Raw genomic sequence first — 15,138 nt, forward strand, 5'->3', positions numbered from 1 at the left:
TCAAAATGTAGGAACAACTGATGAGGAGCAAGGGCAGAGAATTAATGGGGCTGCTCTCATAGGAAAACTTACACAAAATCTTTTTTTTCCTCTCCAAGAGGTGGACTGCAGAAACACTCACAAATGGTTTCTGGCAACACCAAAAACTTCCTCCATTGCCTCTTTCCTTTGTTGTTTTTATTTTTCTCATACTTATACTCACATGTCCCTTGGGCTGACATCAAGGCATTCTGCTTCTTGGAATTTATCTTTGATAGTAAGAAAAGTTTTTCTCTAGTTAGTTGTTATTGTGTTCACAGCTGCAACCACCTCTGCAGCTGGACTTTTGTTATTATTTTTTAATCCTTTCCAATGCGTGATATTTCTCAGCATTGACCTCAATGATTTTGCTGTTATTGTCTGCTTCCAGACATGTGAAAGCAGAGTCCTTACACACACCAGTGAGACCTGCTGAGGTCACCCTAGTAATCCCAATCCACCAGCATTAAATCATGTATCTTTCAGTCTCTCCCTCATTGATCAATCCTTCCCCTCCACACAGGCTGCTCTAACACAGATGTTTAACCCTTTGTGCACAAATCTCAAAAAATAAAGTCAATGCCCTTGATACAGAAAGCATCAAGCCTTTACTAGGACAAGTAAGGCAAGCCAGTTTATAACCCTTTTCAAACTCAAATAGGCATTGCTACATGAGTTATGCTTAGTTTCTGCTTTAAGAGTTTCTTTCATGGACTGACAGATGCAGGTTTACTCTGTAAATTCTAAGATGAACTCCTGGGAGTCCTTTCCTTTTGTCTCTCAGCCCAAAGAAGGGTGCCCCCATCCTCCTTCCTGGGAAAAGTTGACAGAACTTTCAGAACCAGGCAGAAACGACAGGTTAGGAAGAAAGTTTGGCTCAAGCAAAGTCAGCCTGAGCTTGCATTTGATTTATCTGACAAAGCTTGTGCCAAAGACCTGAGGAATAGATTCGAGAGGAGCCATCAGGTATGCTGCTATTTTCTGCTGCTAGATAGACAGAAAGAATGGTGGATCATAGTTGTCTGATATATCTTGTGAGCAAATTTGACACAGCAAAGTCCATTCAAAGAGCCCTGTGCCACAGGGCTGCCATGTTCCTGCTCCTCTTCTAGGTGGCTACTGGTTTTGCTGCTGTGCTTGGTCTCAGATTCCTGTACAGACTCCTGTTAACTTTCCAAATGCACTGTAGTGCCTATGTCAGAGCTCCCCTGAAATGCAGTGCAACTTTTCTATGTGAAACCAGAGCAAGGACGTCTTTTCTTTCCAAGGTAGAGACCCTGGGAGCTGACATAGGATATCTTGGCAAGTATACTGCAAAAAGTACATTGATCTCCTCAGCCTCCAGAGCTGCAATGTAAAAGGCAGTGTAACCGCATGCATGAGGGAGGTGTCTCTCCCAAGAACTGGATTTGCCAATGTGAGATACAAAGGTTGAGCTGAGAGCAGATGCATCCAAGGAATAAACCAGCAGCTTATGTGCATGTGCCAAAACCAGTGCTGAGTTCATTTTTCCACAAACAGCAGAATGCCTATGAGATGCCTATTCCAGGACCACCAGGAGGCCTGAAGGATAACAAAGCAGGGGCAGAGTAAACACCTTATTAAATCTCCTCCTGTTTCAACTCATTCCTCCCCACAGACTTGCAACCAGCCACAGGAATTGAGCTCACAGTGTATCCAGAGGTGCATTTAGCCCAGTACCTTCAGGGACAGGACTTTGGATGTTCGGATCATGTTGCTGAAGTGCTGACACTCTACCTCATAAACAAGGTGGTGGAGTTTGAGGGCTCTTGTGCCACCTGTATACATGGAGAACTTCGTCTGTCCTGAGGCATTCAGCAGACAGGCACCTCACAACTGCAGAGAATTGCACACCAGGTGACAGAACCAAAGGGTAGGCTCCTAGTTGGATCATTTTGCTCAGCTGTTACCTCTGTGGTGGCCGTACTGCCTCCCTAGGCTGCAGGGCATAGATCCCTGGAAAAGGGGCTGGATGCAGTGGCATCAGAGCTGGGAGGATTTAGCACAGGGCTAAGCACAGAAAAAAAGCCTTGTGGCGAAAGGGTTCAGTGAAGGCAGGAAGCAGCTGTATCGTGTGGGGCTGGGATCTGCTCGCCCAAGTGTAATGACCTATTTTCCAGCTTTTCCACTCAGGTGACAATGCAGCAGGCTGCAACTAAAAGTGTCTGTAATGAACCTGCAGCCCACGCTCAGGGAGGGAGCAAGGCAGGAGGCAGCCAGGTGGAAAGTTTAAAACCACAAGGCACAAAGATACTAACAAAAATATCCCTCTTCTCAGCTTCCTGAACCCTATGAGCTTTCTGAAGATGAATGAGGCTTAGGGTAGACTACAGAGGAAGAGCACAGCTCCCTGGGAGCAGGCTGCCCTGCACATGTCAACTGAGGCTCACAGAAAGAAGAGTGAGCAGGACTCATTGATTCCTTGTACCAGTGGGCACGTGCATGTGTCCCAATCCTAATCCCCATGCCTTGCTTGTGTGAGAGTAGCCTCTATAATGAGGACCATCTCCCACACCCATCTTCCCTTTCTGGGTGATGCTGCACTACATGTATTGCCTGTTTTTTTCTGGGTCTGAGTCACACCTACTTGCCCTTCCAGGGTTGTTGGTAGCTCACATGGTTACTCACCTGGGAACCCACTCCTTCCTACACAAGAAATTGCCTAGTGTACCATGCCTTGCACCAGAGCTGCCCCGCAATGTGGAGAGCTGTTCCCACTCCAGGCACGTAGGCCATGCAGGGGAGGGTTCTGCCCAAACTTCACTTTCCCCTCCAAGGGACACTGGGAACCCTTGTCCCTCAAGGGACCAGGGAAACCACTGTTTCCCTGGGCATCTAGGCAGGTTCAGCTCTGCTTGCAGCAGGAGGTCTGAACTGCCTAACATGTTCTTCCCTCTGTCCTGTTTCCATCACATCATTATCATGATGTGCTATGCTCCACAGCACAAGCTTCAGCACTGTGCTACTCAAACCCTCCTGTGATGCCAGTACCCTATTGATCCTCTGTAATGTCCTCGTGAGAAAGGGAAAGGAGGCTAGTTTGGGCTAACCTGTCAAGTTCACTCTGCCAGTCTAAGAGGAATCTATCACTTCTTTGAGAGTCAGCCTCTTTGCTGGGCTCCCAGCTCTGCACTGACACTCCTACAGGCAGCTTTTCTCCCCCTGCCTTCCCATAAGAGAAAAAGAAGACAATACATGCTTGACAGACAGGAGAGCTGCTCACCCACAGGGAGAGTGTGCCTAACAGCAACTTAGAGTCTAACACCAACCAGCCCCCAACTCAGCACGATGTCTCTTCTGCTTGAATCCCTGCCCCTTTCTCCTCTGACAGAAAATGCACCAGGACAGCCACTTCTGCACTTCTAAGTCCCACGACCTGAACACAAACCATCCGGTACCAGCAGCACAGCTGACTCCATTCATGGCATCACTCACATTATCTTGTTCATGAATGAACTATAAATGGAAGCAATTCCTGAGTCAGAAACAGGTGGAGAGGAAGAATGAACTAAAGTGAAGGGAAGTATGAATGAAGAACAAAAGCAACAAATAAACTCAGAATGAAGAGTGCACAAAAAGAAATAAACGATACATCTGAGCATGTAATACAAAAGAAAGGAATGAAGAAAGAATGCAAGAATGATGATGTGTCTGATATTAAAATATGTGTTAAAGCCTTGGGCCTGACTTTTTCAAAGTAACAAGATTATTTTTCTGCAGTACTTGCCAAGTAGGTTTGACAAAGACTGCTCAGTACCAGATCAGTGCTTTAATGGCACAGGCTACCTCTCTACAGCTGTATTCCCTGGACCAGTAGACACTGAAACCCTGGGGTAGGTGCCCTGTGACTCCTCCCAGATGGCTGCAGGGCAGGTGGTAGAAATACATTCTCAGGAGAAGAGGCTGGATCTTACTGTGGGATGCTGGATCACAGTGAGTGATTGTTACTGTGGGATGCTCAAAATTAGTTACAGATGGGATTTATCCCCTGTAACATAAAATACCTAAAAGCTAGATGTCCAGCCTAAACTAGTATGTTGAGAAAAACAACACTCTTGAGGGACCTGTGTCTCTCCATTGACTAAAGGAATTCATAAATTAATAGAAGACACTAAACTTGGTGGTGGCTAACAATAGGTGAGATAAATCCTACTTTTAAAGATTGAAGCCTTTTCTGCAAGAGAAAATGACATACTGCATCTCTCTAAACAGACAGGCCTGAGCAGTTCAGTGTTATCAAAGGAGGTATGCCAATTATAGTCAGATGCTGTTGAAAATGCCCTCCTCTCTCCCTTGTTCCTCTGCCTAGTGTGTATGATTATTTGTGAGTTATCCAGACACCTTTTCTAGGTTCCAAGAAAATAAGTTAAACGTTGAGAGACAGAGTAGGAGGATGAAAGGGAGAATATAATTTCAGGGCTTTTAGGTGCTGGGCATGCAGGTGTGGGAAGGCAAAATAGCACACCAAAGTGCTCAAGCCTCTTTGCAACCAGCATGGCACTTCTCTGGAGTTTTACATTTACTAGGTGGGCTGTAAAGAGGGATGATCTTCACAGTGCCAAATGTCACTGTGCACTCCTGAGCTCTGTTGCCTGACTCTAGGAACAGGCAGTGGTTGTCTTGCTTGTCAGCCAGCACAGCTTCAACACCAATGGAAGCCAAGAGAAGTTTGCAGAGTATAGGACAGGCTGGACTTACAGCTGAGTCTGGAGTTTGTAACCTGGATAGCTCTGCCCTGCCTCCAAATGCACAAGGGAGGCTGACACTTTTGCAAATGTTTTAAAAGCTGTCCTATTATTTATTCATGCAGTTGGGTTAATTCAACCTGGCTGCAGTAGAAACAATGCTTACAATACACAATTCTAACACAAGTTTTCATATTGAGCAAAAGCTAAACTAACACGGCAAGTGGCATCAATAATTCAAACTGCTTTCGGGAGGGCAAGGATGGGCCAGCTCGAGGGCCAGGTCTGGGATGTGCAAGAGCAGAGACAACTCCCCCTGCATACAGGCTTGCTCACTGCAGCTAGTCAGTGCCTGTCCAACAACTACTGCCTGCTCATGGCCACCCTGCCTAGGCATTTGAGCTTGCCAGGAGCAGCAATGCCTGTTCTTTTCCTGCTCACTTGGGCCATAAAAATGACTGAGGCATTGGGCAAATTGTGCAGAACCTACTGCAGGAGCTATCCTGTCTGCCGCATGCTCTCCAGTGAATACCACGCACCCTAACATTGGCTTGCTAAGTGTGGGTAGATATGGGGACTATGAGACAGCCCTTGCAGAGTCCATTCTCACAACCTGTGCCAGTGTTCCTTATCTAATTTGATTGGAGCTGGATGGGGAATGAGAACCAGACTAGGTCTTAGATGGTTCTAGAATGCCAAAAGGTCTTTGAGCTGCTTCTTGCTCCCACAGAAACAGCTCAGAAGTTGTGACTAGCCCTTGAGCTATAGTGCACTGGAAATGCCAGCACAGTATACTACACTGCCAGCCCTCTTCTTCCTGCAGCATGGACAGGAAAAATGTCCAAGATGATAATCCTGGGCCAGAATTTCTCCTGCCAATGCCTTGTTTCCATGCATGTCACCACTAGATGCGCAGTCATTGCCCAGCCAGCTCTCACAAACAGTTGATGAAAATTTGCTTGCAAAGACCACCAACCATTGCTGTACCCAAGCTCAGAACTGACACAGGAAGAGAGTGAAAGTACTTGCAAACAGCACAGCTACAACCAGCTGAATGTGTGTGTTTTTCCTCCACGTTTTAGAACATTTTGGTATATTTTATGTTTACTTTTGGTTTTGCCTTTAAGGAAGACGTATCAGGAATTATTGTGAAGAGGGGATGGCAGCATAGATTGATAGTGCAAGAACATCATCTGTTGCCTGGAGAGATCAGACACAGGTTTGAACCCCAAATTCTGACTCAGTTGCTTGATATATGTTCATGTACATGCAGACCATGTCCAAGTTATGTCCATATACACACAGCCTCAACAGCTCAGTCTGAGCCTTGCTTTCTACATCTGTAAATAGGATGGCAGGGTCACTCTTCCATTGAACATTTGGAGTGTTACACTGAGAGGTGCAGTGGAAACTGAGAGTAATGAGCATGACGGAGTAGGGCCACCTGCTTTAATGGCCTTCCTGCAACATGCAGAGACAAGACCAGCAACCACAACATAGCAGCTCGTGGGCATTGAGGCTGGGAGGCAGACACCAAGCTTTGCAATAGGGACTGTTCCCAAGAGCTGCTGACACAGAGTTTGTAGTCAAACTTGAGGCAGAAGAACATAGTCATTTGCAAGGATGATGCCAAATTTGGGACTACAAGGAAGTGCCAGCCTGTTGCTATTGCAATATTTCTCTATGCAGAGGCTAGGTTTGGACTTCAGCAGAGTATCTGTCAGGGGAAGTAGCCCACACATTGCTTGTTGGAGAAAAAGAGGCAATTACTTTTAATTGTAGCTCTCAGCATGAAGAAACTGGAGACAACATATGTCTCGTTGCTGGCCAAATCAATACCCATACAGTATATTAAAAAAAGAGCTGGACCAAAGGTCAGGTACCTGCAGCAATAAGCAGCAATCGCAGCAAGAATGAATTTTGAAATTTGGGACCAAATTTGGCTCTTGAACTGGCATCCTCCAGTCTTTCCCTGGAGTAGCAGTGGTGTGTATATTGGATTTACGGGTTCTGTTTGGCTTGGTTCAAGAGAAACCACTGCAAAATTCAAGGCAGATAGAGAACTTTATGGAGAATGGGAGAATATTACACAAGATCTAGTGCAAAGGACTTGCTGCCTAATGGAAACACAGCTCTTACTAAGAAGTGTGCTTCTGCCTAATAAAAGAAAGACCCAGTTGAGTGCTGGTCATCCCTTGAAATGGGTCTCTGAATGAGCTTGTTGCCCCCTGACTACACACATCACATCACCCTGCATGGCAGCCCTCACATTCACACTCTGGTGCAAACTTGCCCAGCTTTCACTGTAGCAGTTCTCAGGGTCAGAGAGGTGGTGTCCCCTGATTCTGATGTCCCCTTTTCATCATACAGAGAGATGTGCTTTCTCCTTTTTCCTCATCTGAAGTAGAACAGGACCAAGCAGGAAACAAAGGCTCATCTCAGTTCCCCAGGCCTATCTTTGCAAGAAAGCCTGACATCTTGGACAACACTCAGAACAACAGGTAAGCTGCTTTTCTTCCTGACACTTCAGACCCTGCTCCTGCAACACTGCGGCTGACAAGTTAGCAATGGTTACAACATGGGAGGCAGAGCCACAGGCAGGCACTGAGATAGTATAGGTCTCAGGTATTCACAGGATTTTGCAGCCCAGATTGCAAGACTTGAAAGAGGACAGAGGTGTAGACTGAGAGATGCATGGCTTGTGTGACCAGGAGAGGGTCACGATGAGAGAACTGAAGGGAACCATCCAGCAGAGGAAGCCACTGAAGAGAAGCACGGAGGAAACCTGAGATCTTGTTCAGAAAAGGGACAGCTCAGCCCATCAGAGTTCTTAGAGTGGCAATATTCGTCTGTGCTGTGTGACTGCAGTGGTAATGATAAACCATTAGTAGCATGCTTCCTCATGCAGGCCTCTTCATTACCACAAACAGGACCAATTCCCCTCTTATTATCCTCGTAGTGCACTTGGACAAACCAAAAAGGCCACCCATCTCAAAACTGGACAGAAAGAGAACCAGGTGTAGAGCCAGCATTCACAGCTCCCTGCTGGTCTCACAGCAAGGAGCGGATATTTTTCTTCCTCTGCCTCTCTTGGTACTTCCTAGAAAGCATCAGAGGTGCTTTATCTGGATGGGGTGAGACCCCAGTCACAGAATTTCCCAGCCACAAGACCTCCCAGTATCACCAGTCCTACCAACCTAGACAGTGCTGAGCTCCTGCTAGATGATCACAGGCCCTCTGAGGAGAGACTGAAATGAAAGGGCTGCTGATATTAAAAGGGGAAACAGATTGCTGGGAAATGCATTGAGAGGTGCTAGATAGGGACTGGGAATGGTGAAGTTCCTGCAGAGGGGCATGGAGGGGCATGGAGGACAGGATGCTTGCTGGGGCAGAGTGGGTTGGCAACTCCTTTACAGTGCAGGGAGGAGGGGAAGAGGTTTCCACACTTACTCCAGGACGTCCCTGTTGAACTGCTTCTTGCTGTTGCCCAGGAACTCCCCAATCATCTGGCGGCTGAGGCCCTTCCGCTGGAGCAGGAAGTGTGCCACCCCAATGGGGGTGTCCGGGATGAAGCCTCGGGAGATCAGGAACTGGATCCCTTTGTCTGGGTTTCTGAAAGGGAAGGACAGAGACATGGTGATTTTCCATGACCTTTCTGAGGCATTATTGCCTCTGTCTCACCTCACGGCTTGCAGCAATGCAGCCCTCAGTTACATGCATGGGCACCTACGAGTTCATGTCTGTGGGAGGGATGGGACCAGCAAGGGCTGGGAAAAGTGACTTGGGGGAGTCACCCCCAGTTGCTGCTGAGGACAAACAGATGCCATGAGACCTGCCGTGTCACCTGTAGCACCTGCTGTCACCTTGAGATCCCACTGCTACAAAGGATCCCGCTGCACACTACCAGCCTCGTCAGTGACTCTTCTGCCATCCCTCTGCTCCAGAGGCAAAGCCTCCTGCGTCCTCCCTGCCCCAGTTTGTCCTGTTCAGGGTCCCTGTGAGGACATGATTAGACTGTGTCCCCCACACAGACAGCACAGGAAATATCAGTGCGTTCACCTGCTCCAAATGCAACCCAGAGAGAGCTGTCCCCAGGGACCAGGGTGGAGAGCTGGGCACCTGATGCTTCCTACCTTCCTCCCCTGAGCCCGGTGCTGGCTGCCCAAACAGAAATCCCACCCTTGCTCAGATTTGCCTATCTCTTCCTCCACTTCCCCCACCCTCAGCTGTGTTGTTCCTCCCTTCCGTATTGATTTACCCTCTCAGGCAGAAATCTCTGTGCGTGGGTGGATGAGAGCACGCACCTGGAGAATGCCGTGTCAGAGCCGGGAGAGAGCTGCCTGCAGCTCCCAGGCAGAGGGGTTTTCTCCCTCTGTGGCTGCGGGTGCCTCTCCGAGAACAGGCCCGGTGCTGAGTGGGCCTGACTGCCCGGTTGTGAGAGTGATTTTCTGCTTGTTAATGTGCCAGTGTCTGCGCCCGCATACACAGCTCTTGGGGGGTAGCATGTGCCCCAACAAGCAGATGTCTGTGTGTGTCTATGTCCCATACATGCAGATTTCTCTCATCAGAGCCTGTGTGCCTGGACATTTTGGCTTTCTCCTCATGTCTCCTATAAGCACGGGTGATTCTATGTAACCTGGGAGTGGCTGTGAGCCGGTGTGGTGCCTGTCCCACAGTACAGACAGGAATGAGTGTGTATGTGTGTATTGTGCAGGTTTTCTTCCTGCATTTCAGTCTGCCCCACTGAAGAGTGTCTGCCACGATGCACTCCTGCTGAGAGGAATTAGTGCAATGCCAGGCAGACTTCCACATTCCTTTGACTCTCTGGGCTCGTGAATGTGGAGAGGCGAGAGGGCAGCTTCTCCATGAAAGGATGCCATACTTCCATCATTAACCCAAATTCAGGGATCTTTGTCAAGGCTCAAGGAGCGAGTTTGCTCAGGCAGTTTCCTGGGGTGAGGAAAGGATAGCACAAGATCTCAGAGCACGTGAATGCATGATATGCACAGGCACAGACTGTGACACTGTCAGGTGGTGAAGGATGTGGGTGAGCAACATATGTCTAGCTTTAAAGGGATCAGCATTCAGGAGAATGGCCGGGTCCTTACAGGGGTCTCACGGGTATACAAAAAATAGGTGGGCTTGAAATAGTTCTGCTTACTCTGTAATGTCACAAAAAAAATACCCCAGGCAGTGTGGCATCCCCAGGAAGAGTGGCTGGGAGAACAAGTCAGACCATTAAATTTATGAACAGGAGAGCTGCAAGATCTGATATTGAAAAACCCAGGCCTTCTTCAGGGAAAAGCAACAGTAAGTCTTCTGTATTATCACACAGATCTCCTGGTTCACCTTTGAAAAGCACAGGCAGAGCTCTCTGCTAAGTGCAAAGGTCATATGGGCAGGGCTAAAGTCAAGTTAAGCAGCAGAGATTCATAAAATTCACCTCCACCTGCACACTTAGGTATTTGGCAAGGGACAGTATGGTGTTCACGGCAAGAGGGTGATCTCAGCTACACTGGTATGATTCCAAAGCCACTGGACTTAATTTGGATTTACTCCAGAGGAGCTGGGAGCTGAATGTGGCCAGAAAAATGCAGCTCACACACTTGCATGGATGTGCAGATTTCAGTAGAGGTGGCACACGCAATGCAAGAGGATGTAGGATAAAACATTCCAGCTGTGACAGCTCTCCCGCACTGCCTAGACTATAACTCAAATGTACATGCACACACTAATCTTCCATTAACAGCAGCCTTTCATCAATTTGTTCCCCACAAAATCCAGATAGCAATACAGCACCTCTGCCACTGAACACCTGCAGGTGTACCCCATGGACTGCAGCACGTGGCTTTTACCCAGATGTGCAGAAGACACCTCCACTTCCATCTCTCCAGAGCCTGGTCCCTGCTATTTTCTTCAGTGCTGCAGGGGTGTTAAGCACAGCCAGCAAATGCTGCGGGATTCCTCACATCCTGCTGGCTTTCCCTCCGCCCACGCAGCCAGCTGCCCACGCACACTGAGTTATTACAGCAGCACTGCATAATGAAGCACTCTCCGCTCCAGGGATTCCACCCCCTCGCTGTGGAGTGAGGATGGGGAAAGTGCCACAGCAGCGCAGCATCGATGTGCTCCCAGGGGCCTGCTCTGAGCCAGAGCGCTGCTTGCTGAAAACGCAACGCAGGGCCGGATAGGCTATGGCAGATGGTGCTAGCAACTGGAGGCTTTCAGCTCGTGGTCCGGGGGAGCGGCCAGCAAAAGGGATGTGCACAGACGCACGCACGGCCTCAGCTCCATGCCCTGTGGGTTGGCGCCCACATCGCAAACCCTGCAATGGTAAACTGGCTCCTTGCTAGATATCGACAGGGAAACTGACAACCAAATAACTGCAGAAAAATGAATGGCCTTCCCAGCCCCTTGGATGGAGGTGCACTACAGTGTCAGAAGGGGAGCCACGTGTCCCTTAGATCCTGCTCAGAGAATGAAAAAAAGGCTTCACTCCCCAGAGCTAACAGGTCAGTTCCCTCCCTCCTCCAACGTTTTGTCAAGAAAACTGAGCCTTACAGGTTACGACGCATTATTTCAGCAGCTAGTTTCAAGGGAGGAGGGGAGGCCTGGCTAGGAAGTTGTGTTTCAGAGGTCCACAGTAAGTCTTCTATCCCACAGGGACCAAGATGCAGTGAACCCAGGTCACTGAGTGAAGCAGGATGGCAGAGCTGCTTCCCCAGAACAGACCTGGTGCTGCTAATCTGTCACATGAATGTGTGCCAGGCAGATTGGGGGAGGAGGAGAGGCTGGGAAAAAGCATTTTCACATTAGTGTTCATGTCAACTGTGCAGGAACCAAAGGAAAACACATTGGGTGGAGGGACTCCTGCCAAGCACAGCTGAGAATACCGAAACACTTAGTAGCAGAGATGTGAGCCCCACGTCCCCCTCCAGAAGTATACCTCTCCCAGCACAGACACCAGAACATCTGTGTGGACCTGGAATGATCTCTATCATAATCAACCCCCACCTGTGTCTGGTGCCTACTTTCTCTCCTTCCAGCCTGCTTGTGTTCATCAGGCAAATCTGTGTACGCCTAGAGCCTGACTTTGATATATACACATGGACCGACCTGTTCACAACTTGATCTCAGAGATAGCAAAATGTCCTCCTCAGTTCTGTAAGAGTCACAAATCTGTCTGCTCTAACATCACTTCAGTTCTGGATGTGTTCTGAGCTCAGCCCTAAAAACCTCTCTTCCAGGTTCCTGCCTCCTGGAGTCCACAGCCTCCATACTACTCATACATTAATCCTGCGCATTGCCCCCTTGTCTCTGCAACGTCTGCCTAGGACTGAGTGATCTTTAGTCCTTGGTCTGACCAAAAGGCCCATGCTAATGTGTGGCAAAACATTCTTCTAGTATGTGTGCATTACATCCCCAGCATCTTCATCAGGGGACTCAAATGGAAACCAAGACAACATAATATGAGAGTGTGATGATGGAGCAAAATCCAGTATTTCTCATGGCTTGCTTTGATGAGAAGAGTCTCATCAAAAGGCAACGAGCAAATCTAAAGCTCCTTATAGGAGCTCAGCTGCTTTCTGCCAACCCAAATTGAATAAGTCTGACCCCTCGAGTTAACCTCTTCTGACAGTAATCTCTGGGTTGCTCTGCTTTTGCTTTCACACCTACAGCCTTTTCATAGGATATCAGACTCAGATGTGTGAGAGACTGAGATGACTAAACCTGGTCTGTCAGGTGAAAAACTACCCAAATACCAGAAAGAAAATGACAGCCAGAGCACTCACACTGGGCTAGCCAAGCTCAGTTCTACCTCTGTCTCTCTCTCTTTACTTGAAAATGCCCCATGTTAAGCAACCAGGGCTGGGTTTACATCCCCAGCTACGCTTGTTCCTTTGCAAAAGAGTGGAGCACGAGCCTAGCTCCCAGGCTCAGCTGGCAGATTCCAAATGGACAGCAACTGGCAGTGCAAGTTCAGAATTCAGGACAGCATGGGCTCTACTCCCGGGGTCCTACCTCTGCTGGGCAGAAGATCAGGACAGCACTTGGGGGGCTTTAGGAAAAAAGCTTCTGGGCAGCCAACCTGTGGTCTGTATTGCATACCCAGATGGTCATGCTTGACTATGAAAGAACTTCCCTGGAGATGCATCTAGACCAAAAGCCTGCCATCACCTATTCCTGTGAGGGGTGAAATAGGTTGGGAAACACAGAAGAGGAAGAGTCACTTACATATTAAAGAGGTTCAGCCCAATGCGGTAGAGGCGCTTCCTCATGGTGTCTGTGGAAAGTGTGGGGGACTTGCAGCTAGCTGGGTTCTCGCAGTGGTATCTTGGGAGGCTGAGGATCATGGCCTGCAGTGCTTCTTTCGAGGACACCTCAGAGGCTGACTTGGCTGAAGTGGAGGTGCTGCTGCTGCTCAGCTGCTCTGAGTTGTCTGCATTCTCAGACTCAGAGCCTTTGCTTTGCCCTGTCTCATTGCTAGCATCAAACTGGAGCTTCTGCACTGCCATCTGCCCAGGCTCAGCACTGCTGTCTCCTGTGCCATTAGTACTGACATTCGCCTCAGTGAAAGTGTGGTTGTTCTGGAGAGCTCCGGACTCAGGTAAGCTCTCTGGGACAGCCGGTGGTTCACTGGCTTCTCCCTCCCCTTCTACTGGGCTTTCTTCAGCCTTGGTAGCTTGAGAGAGCTCAGCTTGGGCATTGCTGCTGAGGCAGTTTGCCATGGACACCGAGGTAGACGATGAGACAGAGATGTTCTGGTTGTCAATTTGGACTGTGACATCTCGAAAAGCCATCATGAGAGTGCTGCTGCTCTTGGGTAGGGTATCTGGCAGGAGCCCTTCCTCCTTCTCCTTGTCCTGCAGCTCAGCTTCTAAGTCTTGGTTTGGCTGCATTGAGCTGGCACTGAAGGTCTCCCTTATCTGGTAAGAGCCCCCATCTTGCAGTGAGCACATAGTCTTCAGGCTCCAAGTGCTGAGGGCATCATCAATAGATTTGGCGAGGGACTGAACTTGTTCTGTGAAGGAGTCCTCCAGCTCGGTCAGTGCCCCACTGATGGTGGCTGGCAAAGATGGGGATCTCACCAATGGGATGCCTACAAAGTTGTACCCCTCCACCAGGGCTTTCTCAGCAGAGAAGCTCTCTGAGTTCTGGACCCGGACTTTCCTCAGAGAGATGCGGCGTGGCATGCGGCTCTCCAGCAGTGAGTTGCGGATCTTCTCAAAGTTCTTGCTGAGTTGGTACTGCCGGAAAGCAGTCTGGATGGTGCAGGCTGCCCTGCGAGATACCAGGTGACCTCCGTATTTGTGCTCTAACATTTCGATCTGAAAGACATACAGACAGGAGAGGTTATTTTTTACTAATTGACTTCTGATGGCTTTCTGTTACCCCAGTTCCTACACTGATTATGACTGTAATGACCGTCAGAGGAACTTCTAACACTGAATTAACTTTTTCCTGCAGTGCCGTGCCCCTGATTTCAATAGAAGCCGTTTGGCATGCCTGGGTAAAGCATCAGTACTGTGAGCTTCCTCACAGCTGTAACATGATCATAGAGTCATAGAATCCTAGAATAGTTGGGTTGGAAGGGACCTTTAAAAGTCATCTAGGCCAACCCCCCTGCAATGAGCAGGGACATCTTCAACTTGATCAGGTTGCTCAGAGCCTCATCCAACCTGACCTTGAATGTTTCCAGGGATGGGGCATCTACCACCTCCCTGGGCAACCTGTGCCAGTGTTTCACCACTCTCATTGTGAAAAATTTCTTCCTTAGATCTAGTCAGCCATACAACCTGGACCCTGGTGGTGCCATTCCCTTGCAGACCCACTTCTAATGGCCTTTAGGGCAAGCTCATCACTGCAAATACAGTGTTCCAGCAATGTGTCTTCCTGTTGAGCAGTGCTCTGGTAATGTCAAGCATCATTCCTTGTCTCAGAGCGTTACTAACACTCCTCCCATCCTTAGTCACCTTAGGAAATACTCTCACAGAAAGGAGAAACCATTCAGAAAAAGGAAAGAAAAGTAAATTTTTAAATGCAGAAAATGCTGGCTTGATCATAGGAGCTACTGAGAAACGTCAGCGTCCATAGAAGTTAGTGAAGGCTGGGTTTGTTCAGTGTCTTTTAAAAAGCACTCTGAATCCCAAAGTGTCTTCCTTTCTGACATCTGAAGTTTTCAGGTGTCAGCCAGCAGTGAAATGAAAACTACCTAAGAAAAGAAAGACTCAGTTTTGAAAGGTAAAAAATTCTGATTTTAGATGTTGAGACAAGATATTAAGAACAAGTAGAAGGAGGATTTACTCCTTTCCGAGCTGGTAACAACGAACACACATGTAAATACATACACACACAGCTAAGTGGCATCTCAACAGGCTTCAACAAAGCAAGTATGTATGGTAATTTCTCTTCT

At 48.4% G+C, this 15,138-nt stretch overlaps 1 protein-coding gene across 1 annotated transcript in view; it reads right to left on the reverse strand.

Annotated features, from left to right (window-relative positions):
* IQSEC3 (IQ motif and Sec7 domain 3) overlaps window positions 1-14,047 on the reverse strand; it is a 25,880-nt gene extending 11,833 nt beyond the window's left edge. Inside the window, exons 1-2 of the mRNA XM_010296453.1 lie at window positions 12,960-14,047; window positions 8,175-8,336 (exon numbers count right to left, since the gene is read on the reverse strand). Of these exons, the coding sequence (XP_010294755.1) occupies window positions 8,175-8,336; window positions 12,960-14,047 (1,250 nt within the window). The remainder of the gene's footprint in view (window positions 1-8,174; window positions 8,337-12,959) is intronic.
* Window positions 14,048-15,138: the final 1,091 nt, after the last annotated feature.

Source organism: Phaethon lepturus, unplaced genomic scaffold (genome assembly GCF_000687285.1).
Source record: "Phaethon lepturus isolate BGI_N335 unplaced genomic scaffold, ASM68728v1 scaffold32091, whole genome shotgun sequence".
Classification (NCBI taxonomy): domain Eukaryota; kingdom Metazoa; phylum Chordata; class Aves; order Phaethontiformes; family Phaethontidae; genus Phaethon; species Phaethon lepturus.